This window comes from Plasmodium chabaudi (assembly GCF_900002335.3).
Source record: "Plasmodium chabaudi chabaudi strain AS genome assembly, chromosome: 1".
NCBI lineage: Eukaryota > Apicomplexa > Aconoidasida > Haemosporida > Plasmodiidae > Plasmodium > Plasmodium chabaudi.
This window is the reverse complement of record NC_030101.2, coordinates 234792-253521: the sequence shown is the minus strand read 5'-3', so window position 1 is coordinate 253521 and position 18730 is coordinate 234792. Positions and strand designations below refer to the sequence as shown.

Genomic DNA, 18730 nt, shown 5'->3' with positions numbered 1-18730 from the left:
CATGATTTTTTTTTACATTTTTCTTCGAAATTTTGTCGTTTTATTTTCTTCTTGCTCTCTTATTTTTATAATTTTTTGTTGCAAATTTTGCAATATTTCCTTTTTCCCATTTCCATTTTTTATATTTTTTATTTTATTTTATTTTTATATGTTTATTTTATTTTCACTTTCTTTACAATTTCCCTTCATCAGTCTTATTTTTTTTGCTTACCCTTTTATCACAATTCTCATTTTTCCCATAATTTTTAAATAAATTAAGGAGAAAAATATATGCCATTTTATCCGTAGTGGTATTTATGAGTTGTGTGTTTTTTTTTTTTTTTTTTTTGAAAAAAAAATATATACCTACTTGAAGAAAATAGAGTATCATAAGCCTTGTAGTAAACAATATAATACACATCAATCAGCATGCCGAGATATAAATAAGGATAGAAAACTGATTAAGTAATATTTAGCTGTTTGCAGTCATTTGTTAATATATCCGATAATTCACATGCTTTCTCATTGTTTTTTTAAAAACGATGAAGTTCGCCGAAAAACTGAAGCACCTAAAGGTGAAATCATGGGATAACAAATATATTAATTATAAATTTTTAAAAAAAATAATTAAAAAAAAAGTAAATCCAGAAATAAAAGCTCTATATGATAGGATTGATAAAAATGATGAACAGATACTTGAAGTTTGTAAACTAGTGAATTTAGACAATTCACTAACTAACCAAAAAGATAAAAAAAAAAAAAATGAAACAGAAAATGAAGAAATAAATTACACATATTTATTTTTTTATGTTTTACAAAATTATATTAATATGGTTAAAGAACATTATGAAAATGAATACAAGTATTTGAATGAAAAAATAGATGAAATTGTATTTTTTTTGGAGTCAGATAAAGTCAATTTAAAAGATATGGAAAGTTTAAAAAATAAATGTTTAAATATATATAACCTATTTGATATATTAACAAATTATTTAAATATTAATGTATTGGCTGTATATAAAATTTTAAAAAAAAAAACGAAAAAAGAAAAGCTATCTACTTCTCTAGACCTATACCAAAAGTATTGTAACAATCTACATCAAATCAGTCGAGAGGAAACCTTCAATGTAAGACCAAAAAGGAGATAGGAGCGTATGCCCATATTAATTATATCTATCTCTATATATATAGCATTATTTATTTCTTGTGTAGACGTCCCAATGGACATATTATTTCCGCTTTTTTTCACATTTTTAGGAAAAGATAAAATCCACATTTTTGTTAATACAAAAAAAAATAGGAGATAATTGTGACAAATTAGATTTTTTAAATTTTAAGATTTATTTAAAAAGCAAAATAGAAAATCTTGGTCAATATAAAGGGACCATAATTATTTTGTGTGCAATCTTAATTACTTTAATAATTAACACAATCATCTTATTATATATTAACATAAATGAAATTAACATTAACACAATATTATCAATACTGCCCATATACAGATTAATATATGTTTTGAATTTTTTCTTTCTATTCATTTTTGGCTCCTTCCTTTTCATGCAAGTATATGGCGTCAATTTTACGTAAGTCCCCCCAAGGGAAAAAAATACAAAATAAAAAAATGAAAAAAAATAAAAAAAATGAAAAAAATAATGCACAAAAAATAATGTAACACTTCTTCCCCCTCAACAGGTACATCCTCGATCTGAACAAAAAAATAGTGGACGAATATTACTACTTAATAAATTATGTCATATTTTTGCTGTTTTTAACAACTGTCTCGTTATTAGTATTTTTGCTAGACGTTTTATTTAAGCTTAACATATTTTCGAACATTATATTACATGTTGTTATTTTGTGTATATTATTAGTGTGCACTACTATTTTTCCTTTTAATTTTTATAAATATAAGGAAAATAATTTTTTATTTTCCTCCCTTTTACGTGTCCTTATGAGTGGGTAAGAATAAATACCTGACCTGTACATGTACTTATTACTATTTTGTATATGCAAAGTCTACATGTGCTAGCTACCAAAATAGCTATCTACATTTTACGGTATTCATTTTTTGTTTTGTTGTTTTTTCCATGTTCAGGTTTTTCCTAGTAAACAGTGTAAACCTACTTGACAATATTATGGGGGATATACTTACAAGTTTATCAAAAACGTTTTCAGACGTTCAATATATTTTATGCTTTTTTTTGTAAGGATAAAAAAAAATTGAAAAAAAAAAAAAAATAATTTTGGCTAGCTTATATGTACATATTAATTTGATTTTTTTTTTTAGGAGTGGAATGGATACTACTGCTCCTGCAAAGTGTCCAAGTAAGTTAATCATATAAAAATAATTATTATTAAATATAATAAAAATATTTTTGTAATATTATTTTTACAATTATCTTAATTTTATTTATTTCAATTTCAGTAATCGAGTCTTATATTAATCCTATACTTGTTGGTATGCCATTTTATTTAAGATTTTGTCAATGCTTGATCAGGTAAAAATTAGACTAAGCCCGCATTCATATCTATTTGTGCAAACAAGCGGCATGAACATTGCAATTATTTTTATTCACATACACATATGCATACTTACATTTCTTGGCACGAACATACAGATACAATAATGAAAGACAGACGATACACATATATAACATGCTCAAGTACATATCTGGAATTTGTATTGTCATATGTACTTCATTTAATTGGTATGGAAAATAAAAATAATTTATTTTATAGTGAATATTGCACCTGGTACCGGTCCTAAAAAACGGAGTTTCAAATAAGAGACTTTATCCCATATATATATATATATACATACATACATATGCACACATAATTACACACTGTTTTGATTCAATTTTTAGGGCATATTTTGGATTGGACATATATACAAGCAAAATAATTTTAATTTGTGCTTATGTTATTGGTTCTACATATATGTACATATGGGATGTGTACTGTGACTGGGGACTTTTGAAGGAATACAATTATTTGTTAAGGTAAAAAGTTGAACGATAAATATTGTGAGTCTTTATAATACCATGTCTATATAATACGTTTTAATTAAAAAGCAAAAATTAAATTATTCATCTGCTCATATTGACATGCCCATTATATTTTTTATAAATTTTTATAGGAAAAATAACAATTTGATGTACCCTCCACAATATTACTATTTTGCAGGGTTTTTTAATTTAGTAAGAAAGAATAAACAAAGCAAAACAAAAAAATAGATTATCACCACAAAATTTAAACTTTCATACCTTCTATACATATTTATTAATTTTTTCAGATTTTCAGACTAACATGGGCCGTTACAATTATGCCTATCAATATATTTCCAAATAAGGTAAATAAAGCAATTAGCTTCAAATCTGCTTTATAGCTATTTTACAATGATTTATGACTTGTTCATATTATTAAAATAAGCAAATAAATATATGCCAACCTTTTTAATCACATTGCAGGAAATAAACTTTTTTTTAATTACTTTTTTTCTGATGTTTATTGAAGTTTTAAGGAGATCAATAGTAATAAGCCATTCCTTTTTTTTTTTTATTTTCATCTCTATATTTTGAAAATTATTTAATATATATTGTCTTTTTTGTTTTCAGTGGATATGCTTTCGATTGGAAAATGAGCATGTTACCAACGCGTCACGATACCGAGCTATTTTATGGGTAAGTGCAGTAAAGCAATAATAATTGAGAAAATAAAATAAATTGGAAAATACACACTAGTCCTACATTTTACTTCCATTTTATTTCCACTTTTAACCCCCAGGTCCCTAAAATGACAAAGGCAAAGGAGTATTAAAGATCCCCACTTTCATTCAATTCAATTATTACATTTATATATATTCCTTTTACTTTATTATTATTTTTTTTTGTGACGCTATGTTTTTATTGAATTATGTACATTTTAGCTAGTTGGTTATTTGGCTAGCTGTATTTAAAAAATATATCTACAAACAAACTGAACGTTTCGAAACGTTTATAATGTTTTATAATTAAAATTATTAAATATGTTTAAAAAATTAATATATATAAAGAATATTTAGCATATAAAAAAAGTAAAATTCAAAAATTATAATTACAAATTTAATATTGATAAGAAAAGACAAATAAAAAAAAATAGCCATTAAATGGTTAGGTAGCCAAATTGTCGAAAAAAAAAAAAAAAATGGAAGCCTCTACATTAAAGTGAGAAAATATCACATTGATAAGAGTATGCAAAAAATGTATAAACAATTGCACACACTTATTTTTAATGTAGTATTTTTTTATGATATTTATTCCACCGATTTAACTGCTTGAATAAATGCATGAACATTTTCAATTTTCGAATTGGGAAGTATACCATGCCCCAAACTAGCTATATATTTATTTTTGTAAGAAATTTGTTGTATCATTTGTGAGGTATATTTTTTAACAGTTTCTTTATTGTCTAATAATAATATATGTGGGTCTAAAGCCCCTTGTAAAATAATTTTATTTTTAAATAAATCATAATAATAATTTGATCCATTATTAATTAGTTGTTTATGAGTAATTGATAATATTTCTATATCAAGATTTTTAATATCATCATGAAAATTATCTTTAACAAATAAAATAATATAAGTATTAGGTCTATATGCTTTAATAGTATGAACAATTTTATTTATATAATATAAACTAAACTCTTTAAAAATGTTTTTATCAACTATTTCAGCATTACTATCAAAAATTTGAATTAGATTAGCTCCACTATCTATTTGGTTTAACAAATGACTAATACATATATTACATAGAATATTTAAAATTGTGTGTGTATCTGCACTATGTTCATATATTAATTTTAAACTCTTTTCATAGGGCATCAATTTTGATACATGATTTTTGGTTAAGTATGTAAATAAAGTAAATGGGGAACCACAAAAACCAAGAACTGGAACTGAATTATTAATTTTTCTTTTTGTCAAATTAATTGAATCATAAACAAAGTGTAAATTATTTATTATTTCTTTTAAATTTAAATTTAATTTTGTAAAATCTTCCAAGTTATTTATTTCTTTATTAAATATAGGCCCAACATTCTCAACAAATTTTATATCTATACCCATAGCTATAAATATTATTAATATGTCAGAAAAAATAACAACCATATCACATGAAAATCTTTTATATGGCATTATTGTAATATCTGACGATAATTCAGGATTATAACATAAATCAAAAAAATCGTAATTTTTTTTTAGTTCTCTATACTCTGGTAAATATCTTCCTGCTTGTCTCATAATCCAAAAAGGAATTTCATTTTTCTCCCCTTCATCTTTTTCATCAATTTCTTTGTCTTTGTTTTCTATTACTCTCAATATGAGATCGTTTGATGGTCTACCGAATTCTGCAAATTGGAAAAGAAAAATGAACAATTCAAACTTAGGAAACAAGTGAAAAAAAAACTACTAACGAATGGATAATCATACATAAACACACTGCTTTGTAGACACACAAACATAGTGCTTTTATGCGGTTACCAATTTTTTATAATTACTTTCATATTTATAACTTTCTGGTCGAATATATATTTCGTCTTTCAAATGGGGTGAAGAGGCTGTATTTATTTTTAGCATTTTCAATTTTATTTTTTTTATTTTAAAAAAACATAAAACATTACATAGCAAACAAATAAGAAATATGAAACTAGGAAAATTTTTTATCATTATTTTGTTTGGTCACACAATATGGGGAGGCAAAAATGGAATGCGAAAAAAATAAGCAAAATAGTGTGAGGGGAGTGAAAAAAATTTTGTGTAGCATCAATGGAAAGGTAAGTGGTTGTTCTACAAATAAAGCCTTACATGTGGTTGTGGATATTATTTTTAATTTTATTCAAATATTGTATATTATTTGGTGTAAGTCTTTATAGGAATTATTTTTTTTTTTTTTTTTTTTTTTTAAATTAAAGACTTTCTTCTTATTTCTTTATAAAAAAAATTAAGTAGAATTTCATAAAAATTGGCTTATGCAAGTATCGATGATTTATTATTTTGAGAATATAATATTTTTAGTCTTACACGAATTATAAGTATATACATAATAAATGTGTTTGGCCGACACACAATTGTTTATGCCCTCCATTTTGGGACTACATAAATAGAGTATAAAAGGAATGAAAAATAATAAATCAACAAAGGAATTAGCAAAAATAACGGAAAATAAATCACGCGAAATTTTTAAAATAATTTAAAAAATTGCGAAGAATGAACGAAAATATAAGGTAATTAAAAAAAAAAAAAAAATGAAAATAAAAATTAAGTTTCCTACATAATTTTACATTTACAAATTCCTATTTCTCATATATATATTTTTTAATATATTATAATTATTCTTAATTCATTGAAAAGTTAAGACCTATTACTACATATTTGTGAAATAATAAATGCATGCCTACTTACTACAATGTATAGATGGCATAACATTATATTTTTTATAATTTTTTAATTGACAAAATTTATGGAAATATAGGAAAAAAAAAACAACCTAAGTATTTTACACTTTATAGTTAACCCACAAATTTATAATTATACATATTGTATATATAGAGAGAAATGTTTTTAGGTATAAACAAAAATGCATAGAATGTGCTTTTTGATAATAACTTAAATAATCCTTTTTATTTTGTTGTCCTACTTTTATATTTTGATAGAATACCATAAAACAAGTTTAAATATAAAATGAACGAATATATGAATGAAGTAAATAACGATGGTAAGAAAATGTTTCATATCATTCTACATGTTCGTGATTAAAATGGGGTCTTACATTTGTTTGGAAAGGTATGCTTCCAACATAGATATATGTATATATGTGCATGCCGCTTTTTTTTTCACATCCAAACTGCAGATAACTATGTCGAAATGAGTAGCACGGAAGACGTACTATTTCAGTACTTCGCCAAGATATTATATTTGCTGATATTTGGTTGTATAGGATCCCTACTATTAATTATCGTCTACTATTTTAAGATCCCTTGTAAAGAATGTGATCTTATGAATAGGGCACTAGTTATATGTATATTAGTTAAAAGTATTGGACACTTAAATTTAAATTTGGTTCGAATAAAAAGGAGGGAAGAAATCGAAAATTCAGAAGAATTGAAATATATAATAAAGAAATTATTAAGAGTATTTAATTTGTTAACAATCATATTAGTAATATCCTCTTTATATTTATTACACTTTTATAAAAATGTGTGTCCCAAAAATACTATATCAATGCAAATAATAAGAGCATATTATTATTTTACTATAGCACTTTATTTCTTACCGCTACTATTTTATATATGTCTAGGACTGTTTTTATCAATCATTATATGCATTATGATATATTTTTCGGTTGATGAACATGATAGAATTCCAACTCCGAAAAATATAATTAATAAATTAAAAGTTGTAAAATATAAAGATATAGATTATATTCACAAAAAAAACAAAAAAGAAAAAAAAAAAACATTTATTAAAAACCCATCCTTTGAATTAATATTCGACAAAGTAACAAATGCTATTAGGAGTAAGGGAAATACAACCAAAGGGAAATCAAATACACAAAGTAGTTTCCCAAACAATATTGATAATAATCCAAGAGAGGATAGTAACTCTTGTTTTTCTGATCCTCATTTTCAAGAAATACTTAAGCCTCTCAAAAATAGTTCAAAAAATGATAAAAATTTAAATGATATATATACCCAAGATGATCATATTAAATCGACGAATGAAGATATATCACCAGATAATAATGAAAACATGAATAATCTTGATAAACAAACAAGTGAAAACGAAGATATGTGCTCTATATGTATGATGGATTACATGGGAAATGATAATATTATGATCATGCCATGTGACAAACGTCATTTTTTTCATTCTAATTGTTTATCAAAATGGTTAAATAAAAGTCAAGTCTGTCCTATTTGTAGAACAAATATTGTTAGTTGTATTAATTCAAAATCAGATATAGTTTAACAAGAATACAAACATTGTTTTTATAAAAATGATAATTTATCATTATTTTAAGCAATGAATTTTTAGACTATCCACACACATACACGTGTGCATGCATATAAATTCATTTTTTTGTCTTTAATTAAATGAAGGGGGTATGCAAATATTGTTTTTTTTTTTAATTTGTTTCAATATTAGTTTATATAATTTTAAAATGACACAAAATATGTAAAGATATATCGTCAAATATGTATACATTTTTTTATCATTGTTTTATCGATTTATCTTTGTTATTATTTTCATGCTTGTTTTTATATTTATTCCGTTTTTTGTTTGAATTATTTTTGAAAAAAAAAAAATTATAATAAAAATAGCATTCATTTGTGCTTTACCCTCATAATTTGTGAAAAAAATATTTAACATATATATATTTTCATTACAACATCCATTTAAAAAAAAGTTAAACAATTGTAGACTTAAAAAATAAACCTTATTCCATGAAAAATTATAAGCTATACTTCCACATTTAAATTTTGAAAAAAAAAAATAAATAATTTCATGTATAGCTTGAGCAGACTTCTCTATGGCTAAACCAGTCTTTCATCTGAAATACAAAAAAATCATTTTATTAAATTAAACATTTTGTTAACATAAATTTATTATATATATGATTGATATTTTGGTAGACCATACTTGACATTCTTTCGAACAATAATATGTTTGTTTGCATTGTGAGCATTGTAATTCAGCCTAAAAAAAATATTTTAAACACACATGAAAAAGGTTTTCCGATTGGTATTTCTCATAATATTCCTTCAAAATGGAAAGTTTTTAATTAATTATACTATTGTCTTGAGAGTGTAAACAATAGTATATACATATTTTTTTTTCGTTACCGTTTCTTTGCAACTGTTGCAAGTATACTGATTATCACTAGCTTTTTCTTTCTCATCTTTATTTGTGCTAACAGAATTATTTTCTTTTGTCTTTTTTTTTGACTCTGAATAAGTGGAAAAAGAAATAATAAAATTTGCTTAAATTCATTATGCATGATAAATTTCATTAAAATTATGTACAGTCATAATTTTTTTATACTTTTAATTTGGTGATCAAATTCATAGACAGAAAGATAAACCTCGGAAATGCTTCCTAGCACTTCCTTTGAAATTGTAATATTATTTAACATGGATAATACTTGTTTTTTATTTTTTAGTATATCATTTTTTATTTCATCAAATATTTCGGGAACCTAGGAAAAACACAACCATTTTAAAGTGTGTGCATGTACCTGAACATGCATGCATACATACATTTTTGTTCATAATTTTTATTACCACATCAATAATTAGGTAGGAATTTTTATTTTCAGGAAAAACACTTTTTGATATATATAAATGCTGAAAATGCAGTAAAATACAAATTAATATGATGCCGATATACAAAGGAATGATGTTTTATTATTTATTATAATTTTGCTTATATACCTCTATATATGTATGGAGAGTTTTCATGGGAGGTAGCTGTTCATATAAATGCTCGTTCATGTATTTCCTGAGCTGTTCAGGAAAAAAAGTAGTAATTACACATTAGTAAGTAAAACGAAATATGTACAGTCATACAAATTAAATATTATTTTATTTTTTGAAAATACCTTCAAAATATTATTCCTTCTGTAATTGGTCATTTCATACCTATTAATGAGAGACAAAATGTAGAGAAATTTAAAATTGTATGAATTTCACATAATTTATTCATTTTCTATAAATTTGAAATCTTAATATATATTTACTTTTCTTGGCAAATCCTATTGAGTATTAAGGTATACAAAATAATCCACAACTAAAAGGAAACAAATTATTGAGTGTGCAAAGTCAATAACATTTACAAAAAAATATATTCTTTTATTTATAGACATTTTTTGTGTACACATTTCTTAGTAATCGTACTTGTTTTTCAACAGTTGCTAATTCGTTATCCTCATTTCTTATCCACCTATATTGAGTTATATATTATGCATATATAAATAATATATGTTTATATAACATGCAATAAGACTGCTTTTTAAAAAAGACAAAAAAGCATAATTACAAGGATAGACTAATATTATTACTCATTTTGCTCAAAAATATAATCATCATGTTTCCAAGGCTTTTTCTCAATAAGGGGAATTAATATTAGCAAAATATCTAAAAAAAATTATTTTTTTTATGAACTGTGCATGTATTATATATATTAATATGGAATATAATTATGAACTAGTCATATTTTTATTTTACCATAATCCACAATTTTATTAACAACTGTGTTGTTTAATAAATGGATTCTATCAATAATGTTGCGCAATGTATTGATTACATTTATGTATATTTTCAGTCTATCGATATTATGTGTTTTATCGTTGTCCTCCTTTAATATCTTCAATTAAAAAAAAATAAATAAATATATTATGAACAGTGTCAGAATATATATGTATACTATGAATAATTAGGCCTGTTTTAATAACTTCAGATATGGGCAATTCAGTGATTGGTTTGACAAAATATTCATCGGAGCTCCTAAATTAGTAAAAGTTAAACATATAATATGTATACATATTTAAATAAGACAATATTTTTTTTTTCATATGCAGTCTAAAATTTATTATAATTATTTATAAAAATGTTTACGTCTTAAGGAATGATACTAAATTCGAGTAAATATAAGCAAAGAGATTAATTATATATGAGTCTATTTGTTCATATATATGATCAGAAAGTAAGATTAATTCAAATGTGTTTAAAACAGCCATTTCATGATAAAGCTGAATAAGTCAGAATAAAAAAAAATGTACAGGTTTATTGGACATGTATATATATGCTAAATTTTAATGTAAAGGAATAAAATAATAATCTTTCTTAAATTAGTTTGCATCACTCTATATATGAATTTTTATTGTCTTAGTATACTGATATGTAATCATAAATATGGTTATGGGAATTTTCTTTATCTATATTTTTATTTTTTAATTCATCCGTTTTCAGTGTTTTATTATTATTTTTTTTAATTTGTTCTTCAAAATTTAGGAATCGTATAAAATAAGTAGTAATTAGTTCTCTAAGCAATACTTCAAACTATAGATAAAAAAGTATCACATAAAATTTAAATCTAGCTAATATAAACTTCTTTTAAATGCCTGACATGTTCATGCTTATATGTTAAAATCGCTTTTGCTTTGTCTACCTTTTTCAAAATATGGTCCATCCTATCATCACCCACAACATCTATTAACTCATTATTATTATGTAAGTATACATTAATCAAAACTACATTTTTATGATACTCAAACCATCTTAAAAAATAAGAAAAAGAAAAATACATGAAATATTTTATATAGTAGCTATATGAATTCTCTGTAATATGCCTTAACATTTTTAACCCTCTACTATATGCATTTTTTTTATTTATTTATTACTTGGTAGAAAACATATCCAGCAATTCTACATTCTTTAAATTATTGACATACTCGAAAAATTCTATATCCTTTATGTCCATCTTAAATGTGTATAAATTATTTTATTTTTTTATGTACGTATATACGAAAATAAGCTACTAAATTATGAACAAATTATTTTTATTTTTTTTAGTTATGCTTAAAAAAAGTGTCTATATAAAATGGAGAGTAAACAATAATTAGTATGAGCATGTAGGAATAAAGGAGGGGGAATAAAAATGTACAAATCGCGTTTAAAACATATACACATTCAAAAGGTGAATTGGACTATATTTGTTTTACTTTTAGAATATGTTTATATTTTCTGACCAGTTCATAAAAAAAATGTACTTGTGTACGCCTGTTTGTTCAGAATATTTATGGAGAGGAAAAATAAATTTCAGACATCATTTTATAAATACATGTGTACTAATTAGATAAATTTATTTAATAAATATTATATAGTTTTTTTTTTCAATGTTTTCTTTGTTTTTTTTTTAATTTAAACATTAAATTATCCAAAGGTTAGATGGATAAAATTAATGCATGAAAAATTTCAAATATTTGCATATATATACATATATAAAAATACGTATCATTTTTTTTTTAAAGAAATAAAACTAAATCATGTAGATATATATACATGTATTTATGAGCATATAAAAATTTAAAAAAATAGTAAATTTGTATGAAGAAAAATATAAATACTATATTTTTATAATTTCATATATTGTAATGAATAAGTAAATATATTAGAGACCAATTGGAAATGTTCCCATACTTTTCTCCATTTCTTCATATCTTTAATTGATGACTAGAAATAATGATATTAACAAATTAGTGATGCATATCACTTTGTTTATTTCTGTTTTATGTAATTGGCTTGTTAAGTAGTGTCTGCTTGGTTTTGCTCGTTTCGCATTTCCACTTGTCGAATCACGCTCGTGAATTTTTTAGAGTGGAATTTTCATACGGAGACTTATAAAATGTTTAGGATCTTTTTAAGCTGCACAACTAAACGCCAGTCATCCATTGTAAGTTCGTTTCTAAAGTACTGCTTTAAAACGTCAATACTTTCTCTCGTAATTTTACTGTATATTTTTTGATTAAAGTCAAAATGACGGCCATATGTCACATTTGGTTCTCCAGCTATTTTTACACAAACTTCTTCTCCCTTCTTTGCTTTACTACAACTTTTTTTATTCGATTCAATACTTACTACACTTCCAATTTTTAGATTTTTTTCTGGTATATATAGAGGTGTACCAATTTTTAGAATTCCAGCTTCAATTTTAACACCAACAACAATAGGATCTTTTTTATTAAACACACAATCACTTATAATAGATACTTCACAAGGGAAAATAGCATCAGCCATTTTACTTTGTTTTTTTTCGTCTTCAATTTTTTTTAAATATGCAGTAAATGCATCAAATAAATGATATATAATATCTTTTTGCATAATTTCGACTCCTAATATTTGTGCTTCTTTTTCTGCTTCTGGATCTATTTTAACATCAAAAGCTAAAATAACTGAATATTCAGGTTTTCCTTTTTCTCTCATAATGCTAGCTTTTTTTACATCTTTTTTTTGAACCGTACCTATATTTACTGAAAAAACTGGAATTTTTGAATCATTTAAAAATATAAGTAAAGCTTCTAAAGAACCTAATGTACTAGCCATAACATATAAACCAACACCAGACTTATCAACATGATTAAAAACATCTGATACATCTGTCATAACTTTTTTTTTATATTCTTCAATTTCGTCATTATTATTAGCTACAAATAATGATGTACCACATAAAACTTCTTCCAAACCATTTGCTGATATTTTAACACCAATACATGCTTTAATACTTTTGTGATGAATATATTCATTTTTTATTCTCAATTCTTTTAAAGGTTGTGGAGTTAGTAATGCTCTAGCTACAGTAACTATAGGACCATTCATACCACATAAAACAAGTGTATCTGATTCTTTTAAAACACCGTTTGTTAATATTACATCTATTGTTGTACCTAACCCTTCAATATTTTTAACTTCTAAAACAGTACATTCTAATTTTTTATTATATTCAATATTTTTTAACATAAAACTTTGAGTTAACTTAACTAAAACCATAATTAGATCTGCTATTCCTTCACCTGTTATTGCACTTGTTGGAACTATAGATACATATTTTCTTGGATTTTTATTTTCCCAATATAATTGACAATTTAATCCTTGTTCGGATAATTCATTTAATATAGTTTGTAATCTATTATTAAATTCTTCTTTAACATATTCTTTTTGTTTTTTAAATGTATTATTAAATGGTTCCCAAGCACTTTGCTCCCACATATATAATCTATCTATTTTATTTAATGCAATTACAAAAGGACAATTTCTTTGTTTCAAAATTTGAATAGATTCTTTTGTTTGTTGTTCTAATCCATGCATTAAATCAATAACTAAAATTGCAATATCACATAAAGATGATCCTCTTTTTCTTAAATTATAAAATGATTCATGTCCTGGTGTATCAATAATCATAATACCTTTTGATAAACATTTAATTGTTCCATCTATTTTTTTTATTTCTTTATCTAATATATCTTTAGGAAAAAATGTTGCTCCTATTTGTTGAGTAATACCTCCTGCTTCATTATCCTGCACATTTGTATGTCTTAATTTGTCTAGCAATTTTGTTTTTCCTGTATCTACATGACCAAGAATACAAACAATAGATGATCTATACATATCTTCTTCATCATCTGTTTTATCATTATCTTTATCTTCATTAGTTTCTCCGCTTTTATTACTTTTTTGTTTTTTTCCTTTTTTATCAGTTGTAGATCCTTTTTTCACAATTTGGTTTTGTTTATTTTCTTTTGGTTTTTGATCCGTATTAATTTTATCATCTTTTTTCTTTTCTTCATTATCCATATTTAGAAAATCTTCCCAGTCATCTAAAACAATTTCTTTTTCTTCTTTTTCTACCTCCTCTTTTTCTTTATCTTTATTTTCATTTTCTTTAACTTCTTTATTTTTGTCATCATTATTGTTAGCATTATTTCCACCTCCTGAAGCTTGTTTATTTTTTTTTTTTTTTAATAATAATTTTGCTTTATTTAAATCTAGGTTTATAATTTCTGCTTTAGCTTTTTCTTTAGGTTCTATTAACATTCCTGATTCTTTTAATGTTTGTAAATATAATTCTCTTTTTTTTTTTTCTTCTTTAGCTTTTGCACTTAATAATTTACCTTCTTTTTTTAATTGCATTTTTTTTTCTAATCTAGCTAATCTTTTTTTTTCTCTTTCTTCTTCTTCTTTTCTAATTCTTTCTTCCTCTTCTTCTCTTTTTCTTCTTTCTTCTTCTTTTTGTTTTTCTTCATATTCCTTTAAAAGTCTTAATCTTTCAGCAGCTGCTTTTGCTGCAGCTGATAGACCAGTTTCTGGTTTTGTTTCTTTATCTTTTTTTTTTTTTTTTTTCTTTTTAGCTTTAGCTGTTTCATTATTTTCTCCATCTTCCCCATCTTTTTCTTCATCCTTTACTTCTTCTTCTTTAACAACTTCAGGTTCTACTACCCCTGTCTCATTTTCTTTTAATTTACTTTGTTCTTTCTTTTGTTTCAATTTTTCTTTTCGTTTTTTTGATTTCGATATTTGTGCATTCTCTTCTTTTCCTTCTCCTACTTCATTTCCATTAACTTGATCTTCCCTTTTTTCTTCAATCCCTAACTCTGCTAAAATTGCATCTAAATCCTCCTTCTTCTTTCCTTTTTTATTTTTACTCATGGTTTATAACTTTCTTTTCTCTTCGATAAAGTGTTTCTTAACTTTATTTGATCACTAGTTTGTGTTAGTTTATCAATTGGTTATGAGTTTAACACAGCTGATATATGTATGTGTATATACATAGACTTGTATATATCCCTTTTTGATTTTTATACTTTTGTTATCCTATATAAAAAATGGATTTCATCACGACTCGAATAATCGCTTGAGCTTATTTTATAGTATAATATAAAATTGGCATGACGAAAAAAAAAATATATTATGTTGTATTTTTTATATACATATTTATATTATGTTCTGAATTTTATTCTTTTTTATATACTCGAAGTTTTTTTCAGTTTCTTATAAAGTTTCATTGCAAGGTAAACAAAACGAAAAGGTGCTAGTAATCCTGATAAAACATCCGTTTTGTTTATATTAATTATAAAGAATACCAAGGCTTTTTATTTTCATATAATATATGTAATCAGCCTATTATTATAAAATTGAGAAGCCATAAATAAATATATACAATCATATAGTTGTATATATATAAATGTAGTTTAAATTTTCGTTGATAATTTATATTCATTATATTGAAGTTTTATAATCACTATTCTTATACTTATTTTCCTACGATTTTTTATTTAAGAAATCTTATTTTTCTTTTATATATATTTTGATGTGGAAAATTTTATTTTCTTTGATACTCTTGAATATAGCTGTATAAATTATTTCCTTTTTTTTTATTTTCTTACTTTATAATAAATTAAGAATATAAAATCGTTTGCATAGAAATATATAAGCATTCATTATGCTCTTAAAATATTAATTTATAAGTTTTTTTTTTTTTTTTTAAATCCGTATTTTTTTTTTTATTTTTAAGTCGTAGTAAAACACCTGTTATTTTACAATACCTCGAATATTAATTATTTTTTTATACTTTTATTATAGCACATGCTTTGCTATCACGCAGTAGTGGTATATTTAAATTGTTTTCCATAAAATATATGTATATTTTTTGTAGTTAAATTTTTTTATTTTTGTAACTTCATTGATACTAGTTCGTAAAAAATTATTTTCCAGTATCCAATGAAAGTTTGCCTAAGATTTAAAATGGCTATATAAGGGTTTTACAATATTTTCCGTTTTTTCAGCTTTTTTTTCAGCTTTTTCCAGCTTTTATAATAAACGAACACAATGGTGAACTAAATGGGAATAGGGTTAAACAGATTTTATGGAAAATTCATTTGAGAAAAATGAAAAATGTGCGTTATAAGATAGGGGCTTATATATAGTCACAGCCTCAATAGGAAATGACAAAAAAAAAAAAACTAAATAATGTATTGCATATTGTGTATGCATTTCATACCATTTTATATACACACTGGTAAAACGGTTTTATTTAGCATTGCTTTATTTTTTCATGAGTTGTTTATATCATTGTATATAAAGCATAGTATGTAAAAGGGAACAAACAATTGAGCCATAACCAGGCATAGATTATTTTATTTCATTTTGAATGGTAGAAAAAATGTGTTTCGAATGAAATCCATGTGAAATGGGCATAAGTAAGACCTGGTTTTATACAAAATTGGTGTTACTTATATCTTAGGTTTTTAAAAAAGACTTAAACGCGTATTAATATAAGGATTTTTTTCACTATCTTATATATATACATACATACATATATACATATAGAACCTTTTCGTATGTGCCTGTATTATTTGATAAAGTATATCCTCTTTGAGGTTATGATTTTTTTAATTTAAAAAATGGTATATTCAATTTGAGAGGAAAATTATGTTAAGCAGTCATAAAAAATGATTAATTTTAGTTTAATACCGCTAAGAAATTTATATATATATTTTCTTTCCATTTTTAAATAAGCAAAAAAAAAAAAACATATTTACTTTGCTTATATCCTTTTGGGTGCATTTATATTGCCATAAAAAATTTGCCTATAAATGCATACTATTTTGTATGTCATTATTTGGCCGATTTTATGAATGTCATTTTAAAACACGGAAATTATAAACTTACAACGATTTACATAATTTTTTTTAAATACTATATACGATATACAGACTGATTTATATTTAATTTCAATTACTATTTAAGTTGCAGTACTTTCTATATATAAAACCTGCATTTTCCCAATCAATAATATATATACATATTATATATTATTTTTTCTCTTTATATTATTTCTCTTTATTATTTTTTTCTTTTTTGTTGGCATTATGAACTTTATAACGGAAGCAGAACGAGAGAATTTGGAAAAGTCCGAGGGACTAAAATTATTCTACACAAATTCAAGTCAAAGTAAAGAATATGAATCGCACATAAATGTTTTAAAGGAAATAGCGGAGGATTATGAAGAAATCAAAATTTATGTTATTAAAATAGATAGCAATAATAGTAGTTATGGATTTGAATTTTATGAAGATACTAAATTATTAAAAGGTTTTACAAATTGCCATATAGGAACAATAACTTCATTTTTAAGAAAATATATGTCATCATGTAGCTATGGAAATGAAGAAATGGAAAATGATGAAGAAAATGAAGAAGAGAAAATAAATAAAAAAATTGAAAACTTATTAAAAAGTAATAAAATTATACTTTTTATGAAAGGAAGTAAAACATTTCCACAATGTAAATTTAGTAATGCTGTTGTTTTTATGTTAAATAGCTTAAAAATTAAATATAATACATATGATATTTTACAAGATGAAGATATACGAAGTCAATTAAAAATATATTCAAATTGGCCTACATATCCACAATTATATATTAATACAGAATTGATAGGTGGTCATGATATTATTAAAAGCATGTACGACACAAATGAATTAAAAGAAATCATCCCCTCAGATTGTTTCGAAGAATAATTGCATAAAAATATGTACATATTTTTTTTTTTCCAAACTTTTTTTATATAGCTATATGCATATGTAATGCTAAATGTGTTTTATCAAAAATGAACAATTTTAACAATCACCTTAAAATGTAATTGCATATTGGCAAAATAGACCTTGTGAATGTGTCATTCTTCAATTTGCTTTCCCATTTAGAAACACTAATAAACTTATAAAATATACATTTTATTAATTTCAAAGATAAAAAATATATTTAAAATAGCTAGCTAGCTAACTAACTAGCTTTTTTTACAACTTAATTGTACATAAAATTATGAACGGTGCATATTTTTTATGCGAATAAATAGGTTATTATTTTTTCTCACACAAAATTAATATATATTTTTTTCGGTGCTTTTCTTCCTTTTTTATAAATAAATTTAAAGGTCTATTATATATAAATGCTCTAAATGGATGACAAAAAAAGTCTATATATCGAAATGCGAACGAACTAAAGGGAGCATAAATAATGTTCCCATGAAAAGAAAATTTATGCAAAACATATATATGTTTTGTATAAAAATTTGATAGTTATATTTTTTAAAAATAAAGAAGTCTTTATAAAATTATTATAGAAATATGTAAGTATTCAGGAAAATACAAAATATGTA

General features: G+C 23.9%; 6 protein-coding genes across 6 annotated transcripts; 3 read left to right on the top strand and 3 right to left on the bottom strand.

Annotated features, from left to right (window-relative positions):
- Nucleotides 1-521: 521 nt before the first annotated feature.
- On the top strand, nt 522-3798 carry PCHAS_0106600 (G-protein associated signal transduction protein, putative; the record flags this gene model as incomplete). The annotated part of the gene is made up of 13 exons (XM_016797842.1): nt 522-1106; nt 1237-1562; nt 1672-1938; nt 2075-2182; nt 2267-2304; nt 2405-2477; nt 2598-2687; nt 2847-2981; nt 3119-3179; nt 3275-3331; nt 3450-3512; nt 3597-3662; nt 3766-3798. The coding sequence occupies 13 exons, from the start codon at nt 522-524 to the stop codon at nt 3796-3798; spliced, it is 1902 nt and encodes a 633-aa protein (XP_016652989.1).
- A 475-nt stretch (nt 3799-4273) lies between these two features.
- PCHAS_0106500 (uroporphyrinogen III decarboxylase, putative) lies at nt 4274-5686 on the bottom strand (the record flags this gene model as incomplete). Its single annotated transcript, XM_016797836.1, has 2 exons — nt 4274-5367; nt 5518-5686. 2 exons carry the CDS (start codon nt 5684-5686, stop codon nt 4274-4276), a joined length of 1263 nt encoding a protein of 420 aa, XP_016652988.1.
- A 1014-nt stretch (nt 5687-6700) lies between these two features.
- PCHAS_0106400 (RING zinc finger protein, putative) lies at nt 6701-7987 on the top strand (the record flags this gene model as incomplete). Its single annotated transcript, XM_016797830.1, has 2 exons — nt 6701-6734; nt 6870-7987. The coding sequence occupies 2 exons, from the start codon at nt 6701-6703 to the stop codon at nt 7985-7987; spliced, it is 1152 nt and encodes a 383-aa protein (XP_016652987.1).
- Nucleotides 7988-8522: 535 nt separating this feature from the next.
- On the bottom strand, nt 8523-11497 carry PCHAS_0106300 (MYND-type zinc finger protein, putative; the record flags this gene model as incomplete). The annotated part of the gene is made up of 16 exons (XM_016797824.1): nt 8523-8570; nt 8660-8716; nt 8863-8999; nt 9062-9215; nt 9301-9363; nt 9451-9522; nt 9618-9657; nt 9756-9805; nt 9913-9958; nt 10077-10152; nt 10243-10381; nt 10470-10521; nt 10633-10766; nt 10912-11076; nt 11186-11294; nt 11418-11497. The coding sequence occupies 16 exons, from the start codon at nt 11495-11497 to the stop codon at nt 8523-8525; spliced, it is 1422 nt and encodes a 473-aa protein (XP_016652986.1).
- Nucleotides 11498-12414: 917 nt separating this feature from the next.
- PCHAS_0106200 (translation initiation factor IF-2, putative) lies at nt 12415-15219 on the bottom strand (the record flags this gene model as incomplete). The annotated part of the gene is made up of 1 exon (XM_738326.2): nt 12415-15219. One exon carries the CDS (start codon nt 15217-15219, stop codon nt 12415-12417), a length of 2805 nt encoding a protein of 934 aa, XP_743419.2.
- Nucleotides 15220-17441: 2222 nt separating this feature from the next.
- Nucleotides 17442-18092, top strand: PCHAS_0106100 (glutaredoxin-like protein; the record flags this gene model as incomplete). The annotated part of the gene is made up of 1 exon (XM_732597.1): nt 17442-18092. The coding sequence occupies one exon, from the start codon at nt 17442-17444 to the stop codon at nt 18090-18092; it is 651 nt and encodes a 216-aa protein (XP_737690.1).
- Between the last annotated feature and the right edge of the window lie 638 nt (nt 18093-18730).